At 46.3% G+C, this 26898-nt stretch overlaps 1 protein-coding gene across 2 annotated transcripts in view; it reads left to right on the forward strand.

Moving 5' to 3' along the window:
• Positions 1-26898, forward strand: part of RBM19 (RNA binding motif protein 19) — a 104385-nt gene that overhangs the window by 10983 nt on the left and 66504 nt on the right. Inside the window, exons 12-21 of one of the 2 annotated variants that reach the window (XM_082202883.1) lie at positions 478-599; positions 2420-2516; positions 3481-3591; positions 5854-6054; positions 7837-7954; positions 12236-12381; positions 12677-12737; positions 14201-14280; positions 14760-14815; positions 16224-16340. In XM_082202883.1, coding sequence (XP_082059009.1) covers positions 478-599; positions 2420-2516; positions 3481-3591; positions 5854-6054; positions 7837-7954; positions 12236-12381; positions 12677-12737; positions 14201-14280; positions 14760-14815; positions 16224-16340 — 1109 coding nt within the window. Of the gene's footprint in view, positions 1-477; positions 600-2419; positions 2517-3480; positions 3592-5853; positions 6055-7836; positions 7955-12235; positions 12384-12676; positions 12738-14200; positions 14281-14759; positions 14816-16223; positions 16341-26898 lie in introns of those variants that run through there. The other variant, XR_014214478.1, reaches the window with a different exon arrangement.

Genomic DNA, 26898 nt, shown 5'->3' on the forward strand with positions numbered 1-26898 from the left:
GGCTGTCACTTTGTGAGGAAATCCACTGGGTTTGCGGGCAGCAGGGTCCCCAAGTTCCATCCCAGGTTTCTCGATTTTTCTTTTTTAAGGATCAGGTTTCAAGGAATGAGAAAGACCCAGCCTGGAACCATCTCAGGCTCTGTGGTTGGAAGGGAAGCTCCTTTTGGTTTTGGTTCTGCCGCTGGGTGCTCACCCATGACGGGACCTTCTTGGTGGTGGCTCCCCCTTTATTTTATTTTATTTTTTTAATGTATTTTTATTAAAGGTGGCTCCCCCTTTATGAAACACCTTCCCTGGTGAAGTACTTCATTCAGTAGTCGTCATTTAAGAACATTCCGTTCACACAAGACATTTTATGGCTTAGAAAACACTGTTGAAGTGGGGCCAGAGTTTGAGAAGGGTTTTTTTCTTTTTCTTTCTTTACGTTGTCTATCTTCATCTGGCATGGAGTTCCAGAGTTGCTGTCTTTTCTCCTAGGGCCGGATGCTGCACGTTTTGCCCTCCACCATTAAGAAGGAAGAAGGGGAGGACTCCGATGCTGCTGGGGCGTCGTCTTACAAGAAGCAAAAGGCGTCCAAGGACAAAGCCAACAGTTCCAGGTTTGTTTGTGTGTGCATTAAGCCCCAGCGCTGCCTACTTATTGCTAATCTTACTAACTGTGTACAATGGTACCTCAGGTTACATACGCTTCAGGTTACATACGCTTCAGGTTACAGACTCCACTAACCCAGAAATAGTACCTCGGGTTAAGAACTTTGCTTCAGGATGAGAACAGAAATTGTGCTCCAGCAGCGGGAGGTCCCGTAATCTAAAGTGGTGCTTCAGGTTAAGAACAGTTTCAGGTTAAGAACAGACCTCCGGAACGAATTAAGTACTTAACCCGAGGTACCGCTGTATTTATTTTATTTATGAATCACTTCCCACAAGGCACCCTGAAGAAATTTACAAATGAATCTCTATGAAACATACATATGGGTGCAGGTGGTGCTGTGCACTAAACTAGTGAGCCTCTTGAGCTTGCCAATCAGATGGTCGGCGGTTCGAATCCCCACGACTGAGTGAACTCCCATCACTCTGTCCCAGCTCCTGCCAACCTAGCAATTTGAAAGCACGCCCGTGCAAGTAGATAAATAGGTACCTGCAGTGGGTAGGTAAACGGCGTTTCCGTGCGCTCTGGCTTCCGTCACAGTGTTCTGTTGCACCAGAAGCGGTTTAGTCCTGCTGGCCACATGACCTGGAAAGCTGTCTGTGGACAAACGCCAGCTCCTTTGGCCTGAAAGCCAGATGTCCAGGGGTCCTGGACCTTTACCTAAACAATCGAAAGAATTGCATACATATTTTTTTTTAAAAAAAATCAATTAGAAACATGTGGCATAAGGACATAACACAAGCCTGTTGGATCAGGCCAATGGTCCTTCCAGTCCAGCATCCTGTTCTCACAGTGGCCAATCAGATGCCCCCAAGGAAAACTCACAAGCTCACCTGTGGTTCCCGGTAACTGCTATTCAGAGGTTACGATGCCTCTGACAGTAGATTCAGACCATAGCCATTAGGGCAGTTCATAAAAAACTTTTTTTTGAAAATGCCTGCTCCAAAGGTCTTATTTTACTGCACTAGGGATTATATAGCTATATCTGAAATTTCATGCATATCAGTTAATATCTTGACCCTGCTCCACTGAATTGAAATTTCAGCCTTTACGACCTAGGGAAATGGCCATGTAAACAGCTATTTTTGTGGAGGAGGGTCAAGATATTAACTGATAGGCAGGAAATTTCAGATACAGTGGTACCTCGGGTTACAGACGCTTCAGGTTACAGACTCCGCTAACCCAGAAATAGCACCTCGGGTTAAGAACTCTGCTTCAGGATGAGAACAGAATCGCGCAGCGGTGGCGCAGCGGCAGCGGGAGGCCCCATTAGCTAAAGTGGTACCTCAGGTTAAGAACAGGTTCAGGTTAAGAACAGACCCGCAGAACAAATTAAATACTTAACCCGAGGTACCACTGTACAGTTATGTAATCCCTAGTGTAGTAAGAGAAGACCTTTGGAACAGGCATTTTTTAAAAAAAGTTTTTTATGAACCGCCCTAATAGCCGTCGTGGCTAGTAGCTGTCAATAGCCTTGTCCAGCATGAATTTGTCCAGTCCTCTTTGAAAGCCATCCAAGCTGGTGGCCATTGCTGCCTCCTGTGGCAGGGAGTTCCATAGTTTAACGACGCATTGCGGGAAGATGGCCTGAATCTTCCAGCATTTAGCTTCACTGGGTGTTCACGAGTGCTAGTCTTGTGAAATGCCGAGCATCATTTCATAAGAGGTTTTAAACAGTGCATACGTAAAATCAGTTCAGTTCCAAAACTGACACCGAATGGGATAAATATTTATTTTATTTTTCTCCTCCCCCCCCCCCCACGAATATAGCTCTCATAACTGGAACACCCTCTTCATGGGAGTGAATGCGGTCGCTGATGCTGTTGCGCAGAAGTACAATGCCACGAAGAGCCAAGTGTTTGATGACGTGAGCCTTCTTTAAATAATCATTTTTTATTGTTTTTTATTTATACGTTTAAAATTTATACATTTCATCAATTTTACGATCCATTTAACATTTCAAAATTTGACTTTCTTCCCCCTCTTTCTGCAGTTCCTTAAATTTATTTTTTCGTATCTTCCGCATATCCACATTCGTTTAACTTGCTCATTTAATTATCTACTGTAAATATATAGTCATATAAAACTGCAGCTTGTTACAATGACCCTGCTAATGTTTTTATCTGTTTACAATTCAACTATAAATATCCAACAAACCATTCCCCTTCTTTTATAAACAGTTTGTTATCTTGATCTCTTATTCTTCCAGTAAGCTTTGCCATTTCTGCATATTCCATAAGTTTTTGTATCCATTCTTCCCTTCCTGGGACTTCTGCTACTTTCCACTTTGGGTCAAGTAAAATTCTTGCTGCTGTAGTAGCATACATATATAAATTTCTATACAGTTCTGTCCCCAGAATTCCCAAAAGAAAACTTCTGTTTTTGTTTTTTTAAATAATGTTATTTTGAACATCCTTTCCAACTCATTATATAACGTTTTTTAAAACCTCTATCCCTTCTTTCAGCTGTGTTAATGGCAATATCCATATCTATTTACGTATCTAAAATTCTCTCTTGCCTGAAGAACAAGGGCAACATGGTGCCTATGTAGAATCACAAAACTGTAGACTTGGAAGGGACCCCAAGGCTCATTTAGTGCAATGCCCTTTGGGACTCTCTGCCTATTGACATCAGGCTGGCGCCATCACTGTGTACTCATTTGGGCAGCTGCTGATGCATATTTAGTTTATTTCTGGTTTTAATTCTTTTGGATGTTGCAGTTGTTTTTGTCTGTTTGCAGATTGTTTTGAGGTTGTTGGTTTTTTTAAAAAAAACAACGGGTGGTGTATATAAATTTTCTGAAATAAATAAATGATATTGTCTCTTGGCAGGAAGGCAAGGGGAGCGTGGCCGTGAGAGTGGCTCTGGGGGAAACAGAGCTTGTTCAGAAGGTCCGACAGTTCCTGCTGGACAACGGCGTCAGCCTGGATTCCTTCAGCCAGGTAAACACCATGTGCCCCGGGAGAGGAACATGCAAGTGTGCCTTCTACTGAGTCAGACCATTGGTCCATCTAGCTCAGTATTGTGTACACTGACTGGCAGCAGCTGTCCAGGGTTTCAAGCAGGGAGTTCGCCCCAGTCAGAATTGCCCCTCTACTGGGATTTCCCTCCCTGTAAATGTGCATTGGCTTTGCAGTCTTAAATCACTGGTTCATTATTGACCACACTGGCTGGCAGCAGCTCTCCAGCCTTTCCCAGCCCTGGCAGGAGATGTTGGGGATTGAACCTGAGACCTTCTGCATGCAAAGCCAAATTCTCAACCTCTGAGCTATGGCTTCTCCCCTTTGAGACATAGGAGTGTAAGAAACTGTTTTATGCTGTCATACCATTGGCCCATCTAGCTCAGTATTGTCAGCACTGAATTGCAGCAGCTCTCTTGGGTTTCAGGCAGGGACATCCCCCCCACCCCACCCCAGCCCTACCTGGAGATGTTGGGGGTTGACCTGGGACGTTACGTATGCAAAGCAGGCATCCTAACCACTGAGCCTACAGCCCTTCCCTTTAGACAGAGGAAGGTGCCTTATACAGAGGAAGACCACCGGTCAATTTAGGCTAGCAATTGCTACACGGACTGGCAGCTGCTCTCCAGGGAGTCACACAAGGGACTCTTCCAGCTAACTGGAGATTCTGGGGATCGAACCAGGGACCTAAATGCAAGGCAGATCCTCTCCCACCAAGCCCATGTCCTTCACCCAGTATGTTCCTGTAGAGAGGTACACACCCTGCTTGTCTCACTTGGGAGGAGAGGCGTTCTCTTCCCCCAGAATGTGCTGGATGACTTGGGAGGCCGGGTGGACTGCATTTTGGAGCCCGGTAGGAAATGAATCCTGCGCTTGCTTTCCGTTCTAAGAAGAGCCTGCTGGATCAGGCCAATGGCTCATCTAGTCCACCATCCTGTTCCCAAAATGGCCACAGCCTGTGGGAAACCAGCAAAGCAGGATTTGAGCGTTCCCTCCTGTTCGTTCTAGCAGCTGGGATTCAGAAGCCTTCCTGCCTCCAACTATGAAGGGCAGAGCGTAGCCATCCTGGCTAGTAGCCTTTGATAGACCTCTCCTCTATTGATTTGTCTAATCCTCTTTTAAAACCATTCAGGTTGGTGGCTATCACTGCTTCCTGCAGGGGCAAGTTCCGTAGTTTAACTATGCCATGGGTAGGCAAACTAAGGCCCAGGAGCCCAATCACCTTCTAAATCCGGCCTGCGGACGGTCCAGGAATCAGTGTGTTTTTACATGTCCTTTTATTTAAAATGCACCTCTGGGTTATTTGTGGGGCATAGGAATTCATTCATTTCCCTCCAAAAAATATAGTCCGCCCCCCCACAAGGTCTGAGGCACAGTGGACCAGCCCCCTGCTGAAAAAGTTTGGTGACCCCTGAACTATGCACTGCATAGAGAGGGTCTTTTTACCTGTCACGAATCTTCCAACATTTTTTTAAAAAAAGTTTTTATTTATACCTTTCAAGTTTATACCTTTCATTAATTTTACAATCCATTTAACATTTCAAAATTTGACTTCCTTCCCCCACTTTCTGCGCTCCCTTAAATTTATTTTTTAATTTCTTCTGCATATCCAAATTCATTTAACCTGCTCATTTAAGTGTCTCCTGTAAATATATACTCTTATAAAACTGCAGGTTGTTACAATAACCCTGCTAATGTTTTATCTGTTTACAATTCAACTGTAAATATCCGATAAATCATTCCCATTCTTTTATAAACAGTTTGTTATCTTGATTTCTTATTCTTCCTGTAAGTTTTGCCATTTCTGCATATTCCATAAGTTTTTGTATCCATTCTTTCTTTTCTGGGACTTCTGCTTCTTTCCACTTTGGGTCAAGTAACATTCTTGCTGCTGTAGCAACATAAATAAATTTCTATACAGTTTAGATAGTTCTGTCCCTATAATTCCCAAAAGAAAAGCTTCTGTTTTTTATATAAAAGTTATTTTGAACATCCTTTTCAATTCATTGTATATCATTTCCCAGTAAGCTTTAACCTTACTACATGAATCTTCCAACATTTAGTTTCATAGGACATGCACAAGCACTGGCTCAATGAGAGAGGGAAGAAAACTTTTGTCTATCTGCTTTTGTAAACTTCTGTTGTGTTGCCTCTTAACTTGCCTTTCCTGCAGCCTAAGAAGTCCCAAGCGTTGCAAAAGCTTCCTTCGTAGGGCAGTCACGATCTTCCCTCTTCTTCCTCCAGGCTGCTGGCGAGCGGAGCAAGACCGTGATTCTGGTGAAGAACCTGCCTGCTGGAACAGAGGCAGCCGAAATAGAGAAGGCTTTTGGGGCCCACGGCAGCCTTGGCCGGGTGCTGCTCCCCGAAGGAGGGGTGACGGCCATTGTGGAGTTCCTGGAGCCCACCGAAGCTAAGCGGGCGTTCACGAAATTGGCTTACTCAAAGGTGAGGATGTGCGGTGTAGTGGTTAGAGTGCTGGCCTAGGCCCTGGGAGAGCACAGTTCAGATCCCCTGCTCAGCCATGAAGCCCATGGTGGGTGACCCTTGGTCCACAGTCCCCGCCTCTCAGCCTAGCCTACCTCATAGGGCTGTTGTTTGCAGATGAAATGAGGAGGGCCGGGATGTGTGTGTTTTGAGAACCATGCATACCGCCTTTTGCTCCTTGTAGAAAAAGGTGTGAGTCAATAAATGAATAAACGTGCATAGCTTGGACTCAGCCAAGATGGCTGCCCACCTCCCAAGTAGCCTCATGGAACTCTATGCGCCCGCAGGGCTATTTCTGTGGAGCTCTGACTTTTAACTCCTTCCTGACTACATTTAATTAAATTCTGTTTGCTTACTTATTTATATCTGTTATATCCATTAACTGGACAAACCCCTGTGTTGCAAAGAGAACGTCAGTAATGTCTAAGCAACGCGATGACCACATACATATGCAATAGACAATCTTTATAGAATTCCTTCAAACCATAACAAGTACAAAATGAAATCTTTAGTCCCAAAGTCTCTGAAAATCTTTAAATGAAGCGAGGTACCAGACTTTGTACGATGAAAGACAAGCTGTGAAGCTTTGTATGTTCAGCAAATACAGTGTCCAACACTGAACAGTGATTCCGGATATTGACTACTGTTTCGTAGAATTCTTCGTCAGCGTGGTGGGCGGATATAGAATTGCTTCATAAACCCATCTTATATCGAATGAATGTATGTAAATGAAAATATCAAATGCCGTGGAACAGTTCTCATGTAATAATGAGAGACTTTGAGACTAAAGATTTCATTTTGTACTTGTTATGGTTTGAAGGAATTCTGTAAAGATTGTCTATTGCGTATGTACATGGTCATCGTGTTGCCTAGACATTGCTGATGATATCCATTAACTGAGCAGGAAGCCCTTTGGGATTGGCTTCTGAGAGCATCTACGTAGACATTTGTCCTGGAAGAAGAAGAAGAAGAGAAGAGTTTGGATTTGATATCCCGCCTTTCACTCCCCTTCAGGAGTCTCAAAGCGGCTAACAATCTCCTTTCCCTTCCTCCCCCACAACAAACACTCTGTGAGGTGAGTGGGGCTGAGAGACTTCAAAGAAGTGTGACTGGCCCAAGGTCACCCAGCAGCTGCATGTGGAGGAGCGGAGACATGAACCTGGTTCCCCAGATTACGAGACTACACCACACTGGCTCTCTGGAAAACACACACCATTGTCTGAGAATTCTTAGATGGGGGATGGAGTGGGTTAGATTACAAGAAAAATTAACAGTGAAAAAATAATAACCTTTGGGATGAATCCGAGCCAGTGAGGTGCAGTGGTTAAGTGTGTAGGACTAGGATCTGGGAGACCAGGGTTCAGACCCCCCCAATGGGCCATTAAGCTCACTGGGTGTTTCTTTAATGCTAAAAGAACTAAGTCAGCATGAGTCAGTGGCCTACAATGACTCATGCAACTTTTCACCAAATTGTACCTGTATATATAGAGTGGTCAATGTTAGTGTTGGGTGTGGGTTGGTTGGATGATAGAAAGCTGGTTGTATTTGGTGTGTGTGTAAAAGCTGTTGGCCGTGGTTGGAGAAGAAGACTTTTTAAGAATAAACGCAGAAATACTCTGCAAGAATACTCTTTCTCAAAGACTCTTTTGTGCCAACTAAGGTCTGAGGACTAGGCAAAGGAGTAAAAAGGAGGTCAGAACCTTTTCTTTTTTACAAACTGATATTTTTCTCCCCACCACTCAGTTCAAGAATATCCCCCTGTACCTAGAATGGGCACCTATGGGTGTCTTCTCTGGCCCTGCAAAGAGAGAACCTGAGATCCCAGGAGGCAAGAAGGAAGGCGATGGACAGCCTGGAACTGGTATGCACTGTCTGTTTTTAATGTATGTGTGGGTGGTTTTTTTGTTTTTTGTTTTAAACGGTTTGCCTCCAGACCCCCACTTCCCACTTGCTCTGTGGCCGGTCACCTTTTCCCTCCTGAAGAAATTGCGGGCTGGAATCCTGCAGCACTCTCCTCCTAGAGAGGGAGAAGGAATTCTAAAAGATGCTTTGCCCAAGCTCCTCAGGGTCTAATCCTGCAGCTTTAAATGAATGTACATGTAATGCAGTCATCATCCGAGGCCTTTCTTCGTGTGGAAGACTGAAAAGGGGCAACACAAGAACGGGCTCCCCAGGGAGACTCGTGTGACGCCTTCATTACATATCATTAGGCGCCAGGCCCAATTACCATATTTTCCCGTCTATAAGACCCCCCCCCCCCATGTATAAGACTCTCCCTGTTTTGGGGGGACTCAGATCTAAGAAAATCCACCCTCAGCACTATCCGTGTATAAGGTGCCCCATAATTTTCGACATTAATTTTTATGAAAAAAAACCCTAGTCTTATACACGGAAAAATACAGTATATTCCTCTCCTCACAGGCATATCTATAGCCTTTTAAATTTGTGGGTTGGGGGGGTTTCGTTTTTGTTTGTTACTATGTTACGTATTTTTATGTTTTTATATGGAAACTGCCCTGTGATCCTCGGATGAAGGGCAGTGAAGAAATTTAATCAATGAAATTTAAAAATGCTGCCGATAGGGCCTAACTTAGGCCCATTATTTTCGGTGCAGCTTTGCTGAAAAGAGCTTGGTCAGGTACAACCAAGGCTCATTGATCACCTCCTGGGTGACTCTGCCAGAGAGGGCAGAAGGAGGAGCAAATCTGTGGTTGGCAGGCCCTCTTTGTGTGTTAAAAGTACTTCTTCATGCAGCACGTAATTAAACTGCGGAACTCCCTGCCACAGGATGTGCCAGCTTGGATGGCTTGAGAAAGAGGATTAGACAAATTTGTGGAGGAAAGGGCTGGCAGCCATGATGGCGAAGCTCTGCCTCCACAGTCTGAGGCACCAATGCTTCTCAATACCAGTTGCTAGAAGCCACAGGATTCTTCTCTTGTTCTTGAATCCTGCTTGCAGGTTTCCCACAAGTCCAGGAACAGGATTCTGGACCAGTTGAGCTACTGGCTTGATCCAGCAGGGATCTCTTCCTTCTTATGTTTTTAATTCCCAGCCCTGCTACAGATGCCCTGATTTCGGCAACACAACCCTCCTCTGTTTTCATTTATCAACTTGCGTTTTGCTCCCCTCCACTAATTTTAAAAACATTTAAAAAAAAACCCACCATCTCCTGCTTGTATGTACTCCTTCCCAAAGGAGAAGGGAGGCACAGAGGCAAAGCCACATGTCCTTTCTGCACGCCAGCCCCGGCAAGCAAATTTCCCCTTTCCCACAGCCAGGACCCTCACCTCTAGATAAAGGGCTTTTAGCACTGCGGCCCTCAGAAATCTGCTCGCGGCCGATAAGGGTCTCCGCTGCCAGCCTCTGGCACCCAGGGGGAAAGTGGCAGTAAATTCCTCCGTCTGATTACAAAAGAGCTCCGTGAGGCTGACTTCGTTTTATTATTATTGTGGAAACGGTAGAATGGGGGGGAAAGGGGGGGGTGTCTTCATTCCCCACAGCTCTAATCTGGTTTCTTTTCCAGAGAATCAACAAAGTGAATGTCTATGTTTGCTAATTCGCTGCCTCTCTAGGGTTGTGTGTCCCCCCCCCCCCTTTTAGAAAAGGCCTGTAATTGGAATTTTTGCCTGGCTTTAAACAAAGGGGAGGGGGTCTCTTTTTTTTCTCTCAGACTGAGGGCCGCATTTCCTTCTGGGAGACCTCCTGGGGGGCCACATTCCAGCAGTGGGCGGGGCCAGAGTCAAAAGTGGGTGGAGCAACAAATGAAACCCCACCCCCCTCGTTTGTGCAGTAGACTTGTTTCTACATAGCTGCATACCCTTCATCATTCAAGCATTATCAAAGTTCAGGGACAAATTTCCTGTTGGGATTTGAATAGATTCTAGGAGTGGATATATTTATTAGATATTATCGTTCCTTCCTCACGTTCAGCAGAGTGGCAACCCTTTTGCAGATTAAAAGGAAGCTTAGATAGGATGGTTTTAGCCTTTTAGTTTTAAATAATCCAGGATGCCTTAAGGCAGACTGGATTCTCCTGGTATCCCCCCCCCCTTTTCTTCCCCACAAAACAATATTGACATAAACAGTCTTGTAAAAGGGGAAAATAACATTTACTGACTCAGAATATTTGTTGAAGAATAAGAACTGCTTTGTTCAGGCAGCCTAAAAACGGCAATTCGTTTGCAAAAACATTCTTTAGTCTTGTTTGAGATGGAGCCTGAACTCCAATGCAGATGTTTTCATGTTTCTGGCTTGGTAGAAAGAGACGAGAAAGAGATTGTGCCCAGGCAGGTAGGAAACTACGTATAGCTATGCCCTCCCACTGTCAGGGCATGGTGAGAGTGTCTTTCACAAAGTCTCTCTCTAGCAAACTTGCAAGAAAACTCTGTGAGCGTCAGCTCCTGCCGTGTGTCTATCTAGCAAGACATGAATCGTTGGTTTGACTGCATTTTGAAATATCTTGCATGGTTGGGGGGGAGCTGGGTCTGAGGTCCCCCAGTTTGGGGCTAAACACACAGAGAGAAGCGCTCTGCAAATGTTCAGCCTGGATGCGTCAGGTCATAAGTGTGTAGAGCGGGCTTCTTCAGCCTCACGTCCCCAGACGTTGTCTCTGGCCAGCATAGTCCAGCTGGGAAGTGTAATTCAGAAATATCTGGAGGACTGAAGGCCAAATATGGCTGGTGTAGAGGAAGAAGGGTTTTGTCGTGTTCCCCTTGCCCCCAGTGTGCTTCTCCACCTCGCTCCAAAACTTATGTGGGGTTTTCCTTGTACTTGATCTGGAAGCTGCAGTTAGTGTATGTAATAGGTATGAGTTACTCGTGCATAAGCTGGTGCCTTTCTCGGTTAATTTGCCTTGTTAAACCTTTCTGACTGCACAGCCCCTTCTCATGGTGGCTGCCTTAGTCACTGGCAGAATCCGTCAGTGGGCGTTTCTTGAACCTCTTCCAACATAAAAGTTGTTTGACACCCAGTCTCCTCCTCCTCTCACTGCGCGGGAGTCTTCTGCGCAGGGAAGGCGTGGGTAGCGGAGGACCTGGGCTCTCCTCACTGATGTCCAGTGAAGAGTCCTGGAGCCCTCTCTCCAATTCCCCCGTCTGCCCCCCTTCATCCCTGGTGTTGCGCTGATTGGCTTCCCCCTCTACTGAGCTGTTTCTCCCCCTGCTGCTGGGTCCTTCGCCAGCATCATCTGGGAGCCTCCCCTTCGCCTCTCCCTCCAATGTCAGTTCCCTGACAGTGTACAATTGCTGACAGGAGTGAGACACTGTCAGCATATTACAGACCTGCCCTGGTTTTCAGTTTGCTACTGGGCCAAGTTCAAGGTATTACTATTAGTATATAAAGCCCTTAACAACTTGGGGGCAGTTTACCTTTGGGATCTCTTCTGTCTGAAGAGCTGGCATTGTACCAGGTGCAACAGGACACCCATTCCACATTTGTAAGAAATCAGTATTTCACCTACACTTTGGAACTCCCCGCCTCTTGAAATCAGGCCGGTGCCTTCCCTGTGCTCTTTTTTTGCACCCGCTTAAAATGTTTTTGTTTAGATGAACCTATCCAGACATGTAGTTACATGTGTTTTAATCCACTTATCCTTGATTTTAATTTTTTTCCAGGTTTTAGATTTAAAAACAACTGATAATTTCAAAAAAAAAATTCTTCCTCTTGCAAACCTCTTTGAGCATTTTCTTTTCACAAATCAAGCGGCACGTGAATTTTATGAAACAAATAAAATAAATAAATGCTTCCTCCGACAGTGGAGGCAGAACACTGCCACCCCTGTCTGGTAGCACCCTGTCTAGTCTTACCCTCCGCAAATGTGTCTGATCCTCTTTCAAAGCCATCCAAGCTGGTGGCTGTCACAACATCACATGAGAACAAATTCCACAATTGTGGCATGTGAAGGAAGTACTTTTTTTTCCTGTCCGGAATCCTCTTTAACATTCTGGAGTGTCAATGCTCAGCTGTGCCACCTGCCTGTTTTGAGTCCCTTAAAATGTGGGAAAACTGCAATACTGACTAGCCACCAGGTTGCAAGCTTGTTATAATGTCCCCTCTTTTTAGGAGGGGGGCGGGGAATCCAAGCTAAATCTGAGTGACTGGCTGCTAGGTGGCGATGGCTGCGATCCTGCCTGATATTTTGCAGGTGATTGTGGAAGCCAAGGAGCTCAGACGCAGCCAGTGGAAGCCGAAATAGAGGAGGAGGATGAAGAAGAGGAGGAAAGCATTCCTGGGTGCACACTCTTCATAAAGAACCTCAACTTTGTCACCAAAGAGGAGACTCTACAAGAGGTGCGTGTCTAATGGCTGAGTGCATTGTGTTTATTCCCCGGGCCTCTGGCCGAAGGCAGGAACTTCAACTATTATTTTGCATTCACACGACAGTGTTCTGTTCATCTGCAGTTTTCCTAACTGTTAGTTGTCTGCGTTATATCCGAGCTTTTTTTTACGTGAAGTAAAAGCCGCTTCCAGAAATGTACTGGTATGTGGCGCAAGTTTAGCATTTGTTTCTGGATGGCTTGCAAATTGTTGTTATTTTTCCCCTTTTCTGGGGTTAAACTAAGAAGCGTACAACTTTTTCTTCCAGGTTTTTTCCAAGGTGGGAGCTGTGAAGAGTTGCGCCATCTCAAAGAAGAAAGATAAAGCTGGTACGTCCTCTTGCCCGATTAATTAGCCGTTGGTATTCTGTCACCCTCTAGGGCAGCCTGTGCCAAACCGGTCACCCTCTGTGTGCTTTGAACTACAACTCCCATCATCCCCCTAGCAAAGATGAGCTAGGTGGGACTGGTGGGAGTTGTAGTCCAAAATGGCTACGTTGGCTGGGACCTAGTGGGAGCTGAGGTACAAAATGGCTGTGCTGGGAGGGGCTGGTGGCAGCTGTAGTCCAGGTTGGCAAAAACTGCTCTAGGGTGCGTTCCCCCCCCCTTTTGTGGTGAAAAAAACAGGTGCTGGAACTCATATCTTGGTCAAAGGGTTGCTATAGCAGGATGGATGCCATGAGCAGCAGAAAAAGTCAACATTATTTGGTACCAGCAAGTACTGACTTATGTATTCCCCCCTAAAATTATAAATAAAATATCATTGTGTTATAAGATTCCTGTTACAGCAGTCTGCATCAATATAAAAACATAAAACAACAATACAGTCATACCTTGGAAGTCAAACGGAATCCGTACTGGAAGTCCGTTCGACTTCCAAAACGTTCGGAAACCAAGGCACGGCTTTCAGTTGGTTGTAGGAAGCTCCTGCAGCCAATCAGAACCTGCGTCAGACGTTTGGGTTCCAAAGAACGTTCACAAACCGGAACACTCACTTCTGGGTCTGTGGCGTTCGGGAGCCAAAATGTTTGACTCACAAGTTTGACTTCCGAAATACGACTGTATAAAAATATAAACAATGATGGTGCTTATTATTAGCATTTCAGTGTGTATATGGCCCTTCATCCTGAAGGAGCCCAGGGCAGCAAACAAACCAAGAATGAAACATTCCTTGAGGTAAAATTAAAAATCTAGAAACGGTTAAAAGCGTTATAAAGACACTGGTCCACAGGGCTGCCAGGAACAAGATATTTTAGCTGCCAAATGCCTCGGTAAACAGGGATGTTTTTGACATTCTTCCTGAAAGTCAACAATGAGGGAGATAGATGCACCTCGCCAGGGAGGGCATCGCAGAAAGGGGGAGACCCTGTCATGGCTCAATGCCAACCCCAGTGGCAGCACCACCAGCAAAGTTTCAGCTCGTTGGGCCAGTGCAGAGGAGGTTGGTCTGTTGGAGCGAGTGGGGCACTGCCCCACCTGCCTGCCTCTTTACGTAAAAACCACCCCATGGGATGGACCCTGCTGTCAACTTCCTCCTCTCTGTTTTGCCGTTGTGGAACTGAGCAAGCAGGAGGATGGGAACAAACCAAGAATTAGTTGGCTTAGCCTGCCATTGCCTCTGGCGCCACCTACTGTTGGCCTCCCTGCTTTCTGCCCTATCAGCAAACACCAGTCATCATGTCACCGTGGTCTCTCGCCTAGACAGCTTCCGATATTTCTGTCCCTCTAAAACTGGTAGGTAATGTTTTCTCTCCCCTCCAGCGCACCCAACACCTTTTGCCCTTCTTTTCCAGGAGCGCTCCTTTCCATGGGGTTTGGATTTGTGGAATACAAGAAACCAGAGCATGCTCAGAAAGCCCTCAAACAGCTACAGGTAATGGCCGAACGCCTCTTCTCTTCCACATGCAGAGAGTGGGGACTGTAGCTTGTTAAGAGTGCATGCTTGGTGTGCTGAAGGTCCTGAGTTCAGTTCTTGGCCCCTCCAGTTTAAAAGGGACCAGGCGGCAAGAAAGGACCCTTCTCTGCCTGAGAGAGTTGCTGCCAGTCAGAGTAGGCAGTATTGGAGTAGATGGACAAATGGTCTGACCTGGCGTAAGTCTGCTTCCTAAGTTGGGGAAGGGCCATAGTGCAGTGGTAGATCATCTGCCTTGCATGCAGAAAGTCCCAGGTTCAATCCCTGGCCTCTCCAAATAGGGCCCTTGCCTTGAAACCCTGGAGGGCCACTGCCAGTCAGTGTAGACAATACTGAACTAGATGGACCAGTGGTCTAATTCTAGATATAAGGCGGCTTTGGGTGTCTTATACTTGGAGGTCTCTTGCATTCCCCCCTTAGCAGTCTTTGCTTTCTTACAGGGTTGCTCTGTGGACGGTCATCAGCTGGAAGTGAAGATCTCCGAAAGAGCTGTCAAGTAAGTTCCTGACTTGGGAGTTGTACCTAGAATTGTCGAGTTGGAAAAGGGACCACAGGGGTCATCCAGACCAACCCCCTGAAGTGCAGGAATCGAAACCTGCTCCTAGCCTTGCCCAAACTAAAGCTCCTGCTTTAAAAACAAGAACAAACCAACCCAATTTTATTGAAGTAAATTGAACAAATCAATACAATAAACATAACAGAGGTGCAACCCCTCAGCAGTGCAGTGTATCCGGGAGAGACTTAATTTCACGTTGCACAATGGAGTGGGAGTCTTGTCTGTGTGTGCATTTGTTGTATATGAGATAAAACCCCACTAAACAGCATGGTTTTTTTCCAGGTCTTGCAGGCCATTTATGTTGCTTTTTCAGCTAGTTCTGAACTTGCCAGAATGGTGCATACTCTAGTTATCTCCCGCTTGGACTACTGCAATACTCTGTACGTGGGGCTACCTTTGAAGGTGACTCAGAACTACAACTAATCCAGAATGCGGCAGCTAGACTGGTGACTGGGAGTGGCCACCAAGACCATGTAATACCAGTCCTGAAAGACCTACACTGGCTCCCAGGAAATTTCTGAGCACAATTCAAAGTGTTGGTGCTGACCTTTAAAGCCCTAAATGGCCTCAGCCCAGTATACCTGAAGGAGCGTCTCCACCCCCATCGTTCAGCCGGACAATGAGGTCCAGCTCCAAGGGCCTCCTGGCAATTCTCTCCCTGCAAGAAGTGAGGTTACAGGGAACCAGGCAGAGGGCCTTCTCGGTAGTGGCACCCTCCGTGTGGAATGTCCTCCCATCAGATATCAAGGAAATAAGCAACTAGCTTACTTTTAAAAGACATCTGAAGGCAGCCCTGTTTAGGGAAGTTTTTAATGTTTAATGTTGTGGGTTTTTTTTAATATTCGGTTGGGAGCTGCCCAGAGTAGCTGGGGAAACCCAGTCAGATGGATGGAGTATAAATAATCTATTATTATTATTATTATTATTATTATTATTATTATTATTATTCATCATCATCATTATTATTATTACTACTATTATAACTCCACATATTTTTATACGAACTTGAAAGTTGCAAGTCCAGTAAGCTTTTTGCGTTTGGGGGCAGTTGAGGTTCCGGCAGCCGCCATCATCCACATCAGGAGTTCCCAAGAGCCGAAACTTTTCAATGGATTCTCCTATTTGATGGACATGTGGAGTTGGGCATCTTTTGCCAGCTGGCTTTGGCATCTATGCTGCCATTTCACCCCAGGGTGGTGATCTTGGTCTGGAGCAAAGCTGTACATTCTTGCACCCCGAGGAAACTTAGCAGTGCTGACATTGACAAAAACTCCTGTTAGTTGGGGAGGAGGCAGATCCTGGGGGTGATGGAGGGATGAGCTCACCCCTGTCTCTTTTGATCCACCAGGTCAGCTGCGGTCTCGGCCCGGAAAAAGCAAACCGGCAAGAAGCAAAAGAGCTCCAAGATCTTAGTGCGTAATATCCCCTTCCAGGCAACCGTGAAAGAAATCAGAGAGCTTTTCAGGTAAGGAGGTATTTCTTGTAGCCACATTCAATGTCCTGTGTCTTGGAAGTGCAACTTGTTGGGATTGGTTAATTCTATTCGTGTTAAAATCAACTAGCCCAGAGCGGGGCAAGGGCAGGTGTTGCTTAGCAACCAATCACTGCGGCATGATCCTCACATAGTGTGCTATGATTGGCTGCGTCGTTCTGAGGGAGTTTTGTCTTTATACATTTCGTTGAATGTATTCCTGCTATGAACAAGGCCCGGAGTGAGACAGACTTACACCCCTGTCTTCTTGTTTCCCCCTCAAGTTATATGCTGTTCTTGTTCAGTTGGCTCAGTACAGTTCTATCACGATCATCTTTCCTTTCTCTGGACTCCCATCTGTGTTATTTCACTGGCTTTTGCGGCTCCCTGGACTAGCAAAGGGCACGAGCTGTGGCTTTCGTTAGCCAAGTTGAACTGGCTGAAAACAAAGAGGGGTTGCCTTTAACAGGGTGTTGGGGTGGGTGTGATCTACCACTGCCTGTTATGGAATCGAGTACTCTCGTTCAGGGTTCCTACCTGCCACAATCTCTTCAATGATATGCCGTTCCACCTCTGCACCCCCTGGTTTCTGTCTCCCTTACAACAGTCTGGAAGAGACCCCATTGTTGGGTTGGAAAAGAGAGGCCCCCCTCTCCCTGCCACCCATTTGATGTCCTTGGGAGCTGCTGCCAATCAGTGTTGACAATATTGAGAGAGATGGACCCATTCGCCTAATTCGGGGCATCTTCCTCCTCTCGATTAGGCCCTTCCAGAACTGAGCAGGGAGGATGATGGAGACAAAGCTAACATTAGGTGGCTTTGCCATCTGCCATTGCTTCTGGGTCCAGCTCCCTGCCTCCTGCCCCACCAGTCCCAGTGCACACCAGCTGCCTCGGGTTGTGATTCCTCCATTGCAAGGGGGCTTGACTGGATGACCTTTGGAGGGCCCCTCCCTACTCTTAACAAGCCTGTCTCCTTACCTGGTCAATCCCCTGGCAACGCCTCCCCAGGCAGGATTGGGCAATTGGGGTAAGCGGAGACCTCCAGGTATCCAGCCTGGGGAGGATGAAGCCAGCCCGAACTACCAGGAGCCGCACTGGGATCCGGGGGGCCGCATGTGACCACGCAAAGGTGCCCCCCATTTGACATGGGAGCAGTCATCGCGTGGACAGGCAGAGTCCCTCCAACCCCAGGCGATCCCCGAGCATAATACTGACTCAAGACAACATGCTATGGGATTAAAATTGGCCACAACTTTATTAAGTTTCAGATGTAGGGAGACCTTGGCTTAGGCATTGGGTGTTTATCTTCCCCAGTCCCCAGCTGGGGATCTGGGAGACATCAGGGTTATCCAGAATGTGTGGGGATTGGGCTGGCTCTGGAGAACGTATGTTCAAGCAGAGAGCCCGCCCCCCGTTTCGCCGCCGTTGGAGGGGAGAGCAATGACAACCTCTCGGCGTATGGCCAAGACCCCTTTAACGGGGAACCCTGGTATCACCGTGGTTACATGCTTTTTACACCCCTGTGAATCAAAGGGTTGTGTGGGTACCAACTGCTCTTCCTTTGCCGGACCGCCAGGGGGCACTCTTAGCCTTTGCTGGAGAGGAGAGCTCAAGCTCTCACTGGAAGGCTCTTGCTAGGCAATGATAGCTGCCGGTGGAGGTTAAAGGCTCTGGTCAGGTGGAGGTGGGAGAAACCAAGCTTCTTGTGTGTGCGGAAGCCGGCGTCTGTTGCCTTAACCTGCATCCTCAGAAATGGTTGTTGGCCTGGGCCAGGGATGCTCCCCCCTGCATTGATGATGGGAATGGCTGGAGACACATTTCCTCTCCTCTGTGGGCACTTGCTATTTTTTCCCTTCTGTTTGAGCTGGAGGAAACGCTCATTTCCCCACCAGGATTTGCAAGCTTACAAATTAGCGGGGGGGGGGGGTGCAAGATGGCAGAGGGAGCACAAAACGCACAGAGGATTTCGCTTCCCAGCTCGGAGCGAAAAGAGTGCCCCTTTGTACCTTTCTCAGAAGCCACAAGCGTGGCTCAGAGCATCTCGGTGGACCCAAAAAACGCATGTGCCGTTTTCTCACCCTCCATTTATTTTTTCAGTTTTGGGTTGTTGTTCCTGTGCTGACAGTGTGTAAAGACTTAGAATTTACCCAATGGTTTGGTTTTGATTTTGATTTTGTTCGGGGACCTTCTGAGTACATGCCAGAATACAAAGACCAGCACCCCTTCTTGTCTCAGCAGATGTGAAACCCAGGAAAATTCAGGACTGGTGTCAAATCTCTCTCTTGTATTTCCTAGCGGGTGACTATTTCTGTCTCTTTTGCAATGACTGCTGCATTTTGAACTAAGTGAGGGCCGGAGGACTGGTGTTGGCTGCTTTGCCCTTTGACTGCTCTGTCTGCTCTGAAAGATGGGGGAGAAGGCTCCCAGGCGCAATGAGCCGAGTGGGGCATCGGTGGAGTCCTTCCCTTTTGCATGACAGTGGCATATACCCATCCCTTTTTTTGCTTTGCGTATCTGCTTGTGGACAGGAGTTAGCAGTAATCTTGCAGTGTGTGTGGGGGGGGAGAGAAACATTGGGATTGGGGAACAAGGGGTTAAAGAGCGCTTGGCCAGTGTCCCATTTTAGAAGAACCAGGGGGGTAGGAGCTGCTTCCTTGCTTGCTCCCTCCCTCGGCTAACCACCCATTAGTCTGACTAGGTTCCCGGCGTGCCAAAAAAAGGCTCCTCTGAGCATGTGCAGAGTGCCTTTCCCTCCCCCATTGAGTAAGGGACAGTCAAAAGCAAGAGAGCAAAGTTGGCAGGAGCAGAAGCTTCATTCAGTCCCCATCCCACGTTTAGAACTGCGATTCTAGTGCAGGTATAGCATGGAGAGAAATGAATGAAGTAGGAAAAGGTAGTCCTTGGGATCAGAGGTTATTTTAGGAGCCAGGGAGGAAAGCCACTAGGGTGGGGGGGGGGGCGGTCATAGTTCAGTGTCAGAGCACTTTCTCTGCACGTAGACCCCAGTTCAGTTCTTGGCATCTTCAGGGGAAAAGGATCAGGTACCAGGTGACAGGAAAAGACCCTTCTCTGCCTGAAACTCTGGAGAGCCACTGCCAGTCAGAATTATAAATGCCCGGCTTGATTGACAAGTGCTCTGACCTGGTTTAAAGAACAAAGGAAGATCACCAGGTGCTTTAAATGGTTTATTATAGGCCCAGAGCATTTTTACGTGGGGCGGGTGGTGGTGGAGGGAAATCATTTATCAGCATACAAACAACATAAAGGGAGGGGAAAGATAATTGGTTCGAAATACAATAGAGCAAAACTTGGAAAATGCAGAGCGTTGAAGGAGGAAGGTGGAAGAACGGCGCTCTTTCTCGCTTCATCTTTCAGCTCTATGTGTTTTTCAAGGCTCAGGTTAAGTCTTCCGGGTGAGGCTCTTGCTCAGATCCATACAAAAGTGAATTGTGTGGGCGCTTTCTCTCTCTTTTCTGTCTCGAGGGGTGGGGTCCGTGTGTGTGTATTGGAGCGAGTGAAAGAAATAACCAGAGTGGGTGGCACCCCCGTGGTACCACCTCAAAAATCCAACTGTGCCCATTGACCTGAAACGTGGATGACTCCTAGAGCAAGGACTCTAAATGGATGGAGCTGTATGTGATTCTCAGGGACTCTCTTGCATGCCACACCCTCACCCCTTGAAACTTTGCACATTGAGCTTGTAGGTCTGCAGGACAATGCTACCCATGTTCAGCTCAATGTGCCTGGAAATCACCCCTTTGATTAGGAACCTGAAAACTTGGGAGAGGATGAAACCTTGCAGCGCCATTTCCCATCAGTGTAGGCACTGCTAACTTAGATGGATCAATGGTCTGGCTTGATAGAAGCTATATTCTCATGTGGTTTCATGATGAGAGCATGTGCGAATTTTGTATGGGACCTAGCCACAGAGACCCTGAGAATCTCACTCCCATTATCCTGGGTTTCTGTTGGTATGGGGGTGGGGAACCAGGTTTTCTTTTGCTTGTGCGTAGCTCCAGGTAATATCAACTGGTAATTTATTCTGCTTTTATTTGCTTATTTGGAGTTTTAAGGATTTGAGAAATTTCTGACTCTTATGAAAACCTCTGCCTTTTACTGTTATTAAGCTCTGCGCATGCAGTCTGTGATTGCTGGCTTTCATGCTGCATTTCGATTCTATGGTCTATGTCTTTTGTTACCTAATTGTGTTCTTAACTTCTGCTGAAGTACACCCAGAGATCTTTTGTCATTGGACAGCATCTAAGTATCTTAAACAAATAATTGCTCAGCTGTGTTTGGCGGTTTAGGTAGCCGTAGCGTAGACCAATATTATTTTGCTTAAAACATCGAAATGTTTATTGTTATTTATATATTAAAATGCTTGAAGATCGCTGTTCATCAGAAAAGAAATCAAAGCGATTATGACAGAGGTATATATCTATACCATGAAAAACCATGTAAACATTTAAAATCAGATATTGAGTAACTGTTACATGCAGATGTTTTCTGAATTGCCCGTGCATATAAGCTTGGCGATAGAAAAGCTTTCAGCAGGAGTTTAAAGACTAAAGCAGAAACACTGTTGACAGAGTATTCCACAGGACTGCCAATGATCTCAGTGATTGAGTTGACATGTAAGGGTTAAGCCGATCCCTAAGGTACCCTGGACCTAAGTTGTTCAGGCTTTGTAGTAACACAAGACCTTGAACCTGTATTGGTGGTAGATGGGCAGCCCGTGTAAATATTTTGGCAATGGGGTCAGCTATGTGGCCCATCAGCTGTCTGGCCACCACGTTCTGTATCAGCTGGAGCTTCCGAACCAGGCCCAAGGGCAGCCCATTGCAGTGGGAAACCCTCCAAGTGTCCCTATTTTCCAGTAAGATGTGGGGGATATAAATAGTAAAATCGTCATTATGTAATGGGACGTCCCTATTTTCATCGGAGGAATATTGGAGGGTATGCAGTAGTCCAGCCTCAAGGTTATGTTGACATCTCCAGGTGTGGAAGTCGGTGTGCTGGACTGGCCTAGTTAATGGAATAGAAAAGGCTGAGGCACTGTTAGTGGGCAGTTCCCTTTACCAGGTGTCTGAGACGTTGCCTGCTCTTAATAATAATATTAATAATTTTATTATTCGTATCCTGCCCATCTGATTGGGTTGCCACTCTGGGTGGCTTCAAACGTATATAAAAACATAATACAGTTGTACCTCGGGTTAAGTACTTAATTCGTTCCGGAGGTCCGTTCGTAACCTAAAACTGTTCTTAACCTGAAGCACCACTTTAGCTAATGGGGCCTCCTGCTGCTGCCGCGCCGCCGGAGCACGATTTCTGTTCTCATCCTGAAGCAAAGTTCTTAACCTGAAGCACTATTTCTGAGTGAGCAGAGTCTGTAACCTGAAGCATATGTAACCTGAGGTACCACTGTAAAACTTTAAACATTAAAAACTTCCCGATACAGGGCTGCCTTCAGATGTCCTCTAAAGCTTGTATAGTTACTTATCTCCTTGACATCTGATGGATGGATGTTCCACAGGGCGGGTGCCACTACCGAGAAGGCCCTCACTGCCTGGTTCCCTGTAACCTCACTTCTCGCAGTGAGGGAACCGCTAGAAGGCCCTTGGAGCTGGATCTCAGTGTCTGGGCTGCTCTTAATGCAGTTGCACACCCTCTGAAGAGCGGGTCCGTAACTTGGGGCTACTACTGGATCCATCTCTGTCGCTTGAGGCTCAGGTAGCCTCTGTGACCCAGCTGCACCCCTTTCTGGACAGGGATAGCCTAACCTCTGGGTTAGATTGCCGCAATGCGAGATATGTGGGGACAGTTTGGAAACTTCAGCTGGTGCAGAATTCAGCAGCTAGGCTGCTCACAGGGGCAAGGCAGTTTCAGCATATAACGCCAAACCTGGTCTGAGTGCACTGGCTGCCAGCTAGTTTTTTCCCCCTTCTCTTTTTTGTTCCATGCACAGAGGAGCCCAGACCCACAGATAACAGCCTCGCTCCAGAGAACAAGGAGTCTTGCTGTCAGTTGTTTGTGCCAGGCAGCTCCTTCACTCTGGGCTTTAGAGCAAAGATATATATTCCAGAAGAGCATCTAAACAAAACTCAGCAGTGGCTTCGTTTCCCTCCTGCAAAACACACGCACACTGAAATGAACACTTCTCAGAAGTAGTTTTTCTCCTCCTGCGGTGACTGCAATCGAAATGGCAGTGGGCAAAGGATTTTTCTAGCTGGCAGCAGAATTGAAAACTCTCCCTGGTAGTTTTAGGTGCAAATGCAGGTAGACCGTGGCTGAGTTCTTAAAATGCCTAATATATATTTGTGGTGTGTGTGTGTGTGTGTGTGTGTGTGTGTGTGTCTTCAGCCAAGCTCTGAGACAGCTGGCACCAGCTGGTCCCATTCTGGCACGGACAGACCAGAGTCGAAAGAATCAGAGGCAGGTAATGTTGTCAAAGGTAGGCTGGCAGTCAGGTTCCCAATCAGCAAGGAAAGGCGAAGGAAGGGCGGTCGAAGAAAGTAAGAAGAGGGTTCTGGATTAGGCCAGTGGGTCCATGTAGACCCACACCCTGTTCTCACAGTGGCCAACTAGATGCCCGTGAGAAACCTGCAAAGCAGGACCTGACACAAGAGCCCTCTCCCCTCCTGCAGTTTGCAGCAACCTTTTTTCAGGTGCATCACTGCTTTTGACCACGGAGGCAGAGGACAGCCATCATGGCCACTGATAACCCCTCTCCTCCATGAATTTGTCCAATCCTCTTTTAAAGCCATCTAAGTTGGCGGCCGTCGCTGCCTCCTGCAGAAGCGAGTTCCATAGTTTAACTAAAAAAGTCCCTTTTTCCTTATCCTCCCTGAATCTTTTGCTTTGCATGCGGCTCCAGGCATCTCCTAGGTTAGCGTTGGGAAGAACTCCTGCCTGAGAGTCCAGGGAGCTGCTGGCAGTCAGTGTAGTAATAGTAGTAGTAGTAATAATAATGATAATGATAATGATAATAATGATGATAATAATAATAATAATAATAATAATAATAATAATAATAATAATAATAATAATAATAATAAATTTATACCCCACCCATCTGGCTGGGTTTCCCCACCCACTCAGGGCGGCTCCCAACCGAATGTTAAAAACACAATACATCATTAAACATTAAAAACTTCCCTAAACAGGGCTGCCTTCAGATGTCTTTTAAAAGTCAGATAGTTGTTTATTTCCTTAACATCTGATGGGAGGGCGTTCTACAGGGCGGGCACCACTACCAAGAAGGCCCTCTGCCTGGTTCTCTGTAACTTTGCTTCTCACAGTGAGGGAACTGCCTGGTATGTCCCACAGAGAAATTTACGGTCTGCAAATAAAAACATCCTGAAGATCCCAGGCCACAGAGAGGTTAGGCTGGCCTCAACTAGAGCCAGGGCTTTCTCGGCCGCGGCTCCAGTCTGGTGGAACGCTCTGTCACAAGAGACTAGGGCCCTGCGGGACCTGACATCTTTCCGCAGGACCTGCAAGACAGAGCTGTTCCACCAGGCCTTTGGTCAGGGCGCAGCCTGACCCCCTCCTCTGGCAATCTGCACAGAATTTTGCTTAATGGTTGCCATCAATTTGATTTTAATTTGATTTTAATTAATTTTATAATGAATGTTTTTAGAATGTTGGATTATTTTTATTGTTGTTAGCCGCCCTGAGCCCAGCTTCGGCTGGGGAGGGCGAGATATAAATAAAATTTATTATTATTATTAAGGCCCTCGGAGCTGGACCTCAGTGTCTGGGCTGAACGATGGGGGTGGAGACACTCCTTCAGGTATACTGGGCCAAGGCCGTTGAGGGCTTTAAAGGTCAGCAGCAACACTTTGAATTGTGCTCGGAAACGTCCTGGGAGCCAATGTAGGTCTTTCATGACCAGTGTAATATGGTCACGACGGCCACTCCCAGTCACCAGCCTGGAGAGCATCGCACAAATCCGCAGATGACATTACTGATCTTCATTGGATGTCTAGGAGTTCTAGTGTCATGAGAAAAGGAGAATAACTTTGTCCACTTTCTCTACGCATTGCAGAATTTTATCAACTTCTGTCATGTTGCCTCTTGGCTCTCCTTTTCTCTAAACTAAAAACACTGCGACATCGTTCATTTGCTCATCGTCTTTTCTCTGCGGAAGGTGTGCTGGTTGGGTCCATAGGCATTGGGCAGGTGAGAAGGCAGTGGAGATAACAGAAGGAAGAGAGGGTAGGTTCATTCGGAAGGAGAAGAGACCCACAGGTAGAGAGCATCTTGCCCAATGACCCCCATTCTCGCACCCAACTCCCAACAACAACCTGGGACCGTCTCCGGTGCTCCCCACAAATTTCCCAAACTTGGCGGTGTTCATGCCGTGGCCCTGCTAGAGAGCTGCAGCAGTGCAAGGGTTAAAAGAGGCGAACGGAGGAAACAAGGTATTTCAGACTCTCATTATTCACTGCCAGCTTTCCCCAAAATGGTATTAATTTCGTGCTGTCACGCAGGACTGCATCGTGTCTGTTCCAGTGGAGCCTAGCAGGGGCTGGGTGGGGAAGGTGCACACGGCCTCCCTGCCAAATGGATGGGTTTTTCTTTCTTTTTTTCTTTCCTGAAGGAGCAGCTTTGGCTGTTTAAAAGGGGGGGGGGATTTATTTATTTATTTTGCTTCCTCCCCATCCTGAGTACCTTTAACCTGGGAAGCTGATGGGATTGGGTGCCTTGTATTGTGCTTCTCCCTTCAAATTTCCCCCCACCCCCCTCTTAGCTACACAACTGGTTACTCCAAAATTTCATGGCAGGTTGCAGGGAAGGCGTATCTTCTTGAGAAATTAGGTGCTGTTGTATTTTACAGTGGTACCTCAGGTTACATACACTTCAGGTTACAGACGCTTCAGGTTACAGACTCCGCTAACCCAGAAATAGCGCTTCAGGTTAAGAACTTTGCTTCAGGATGAGAACAGAAATCGTGTTCCGGCGGCGTGGCAGCAGTGGGAGGCCCCATTAGCTAAAGTGGTGCTTCAGGTTAAGAACAGTTTCAGGTTAAGAGCAGACCTCTGGAATGAATTAAGTACTTAACCAGAGGTACCACTGTACTTGCATTTAACCTCTTACACCAAGGTAACACCCAGCTCCATATATTTATCTGAGATGAGTAAGGAACCCTGTGGGACAGTGGTTCCCAATGGGCTAAAGTTCTGTGGGCCCCCTGTTTTTCAAAATCCAAGCCATGGACCCACTACTTTTCAAAATTTTGATATCTCTGTGGTAGTTTTTGTTATGTTACGTGAATGGTGCCACGGACCCCCTGTGGTTTGTGGACCAGCACTTGGGAACCAATGCTGTAGGAGACTATAACACTGCTATAGTCTCCTCATAAGCTGCTATGTATGGTCTTTCTACCCCTTAAAAATTCCCCCCTTTGTAGACTGCAATTTTACCTATGGTTCCCTGAGGACTAGAACCATGCCTACATGGCTGTACGGAGAATGAGTAGTCAGCATGCTGCTCTCTGGATGTGGGACTGCAACTCTAATCATCCTTGACTGTTGGCCATGCTGGCTGAGGCTGATGGGAACTTGAAGCTGCCATTGTATTGGCTAGCCCTCGTGTAGAGAAAGACCAGTCCGATTTTCCTACCTCTTCTGCATGTATTTATGTTCTCGTCCCTAAGCATTTACTGGGTTGTCCTGTGTTTTGGCTACTGGTAGGAGATAAAATCTTCTTTCCTTTATGTAAACAAAAACTTCCTATATGAATAAAACAAGCATATCAAGGAGAAGATTAAATCTTTTTCCGTATCTGTGTTTGTATTTTATATATGCTAGCTGACAGTACTTCCTGGCATTGCGCAAGAATTCTTAGAAACCAAAAAACACTGAGATTTATACGTGGATAATTATTTGTATAGCTTCTTAATAGGGCTGGGCGATATATCTTCCAAAACTGTTTTGAAGTTCATATCTTGATATCTGTTTCATATTTTTTGACATGGGAATATATTGCGAATCATGATGTGTCGTCCAAAACTGGTTTCAAGTCCATATCATGATATGGGTTTCATAATGTTTGACCTGGCAATATATTGCGAATCATGATGTGTGCATGCTAAGCAAAAATCACAATGTGGGAGAAACCGTGAAGCCAGATAATGCCTCTACATAGCTCCATCCTTATTTCAGACACTGTGATCTATTGATATATCATGATGTTTAGCTGATGATATATTGCGATATTGAAAACCAGTATCGCCCAGCCCTACTTCTTAATGCCAGGGAGATAATGACACCTATTTTCATTCTAAGGTTGTTGGGTATGGCATACAATCCTGCCAAATTTTGTTAAAAGCATTGGAGTTTTGAAAGGTTCGGGTTTGCCATCTTGCTTCAAATTGGCGTCCAATTTGTAGCCGAACATAGAGGATAACCTGTTCCTCAGTCTCAGGAACCATCACGCCAAATTTTGTTACAATATCATTATGAGTTGTCTGAATGCATAGGAATTAGATAGACAGACAAAGAAACTTCAAAATCTATGGATAATTATAGATGTGGATGATTGAGGAG

This window comes from Podarcis vaucheri (genome assembly GCF_965113315.1).
Source record: "Podarcis vaucheri genome assembly, chromosome: 16".
NCBI classification, from domain to species: domain Eukaryota; kingdom Metazoa; phylum Chordata; class Lepidosauria; order Squamata; family Lacertidae; genus Podarcis; species Podarcis vaucheri.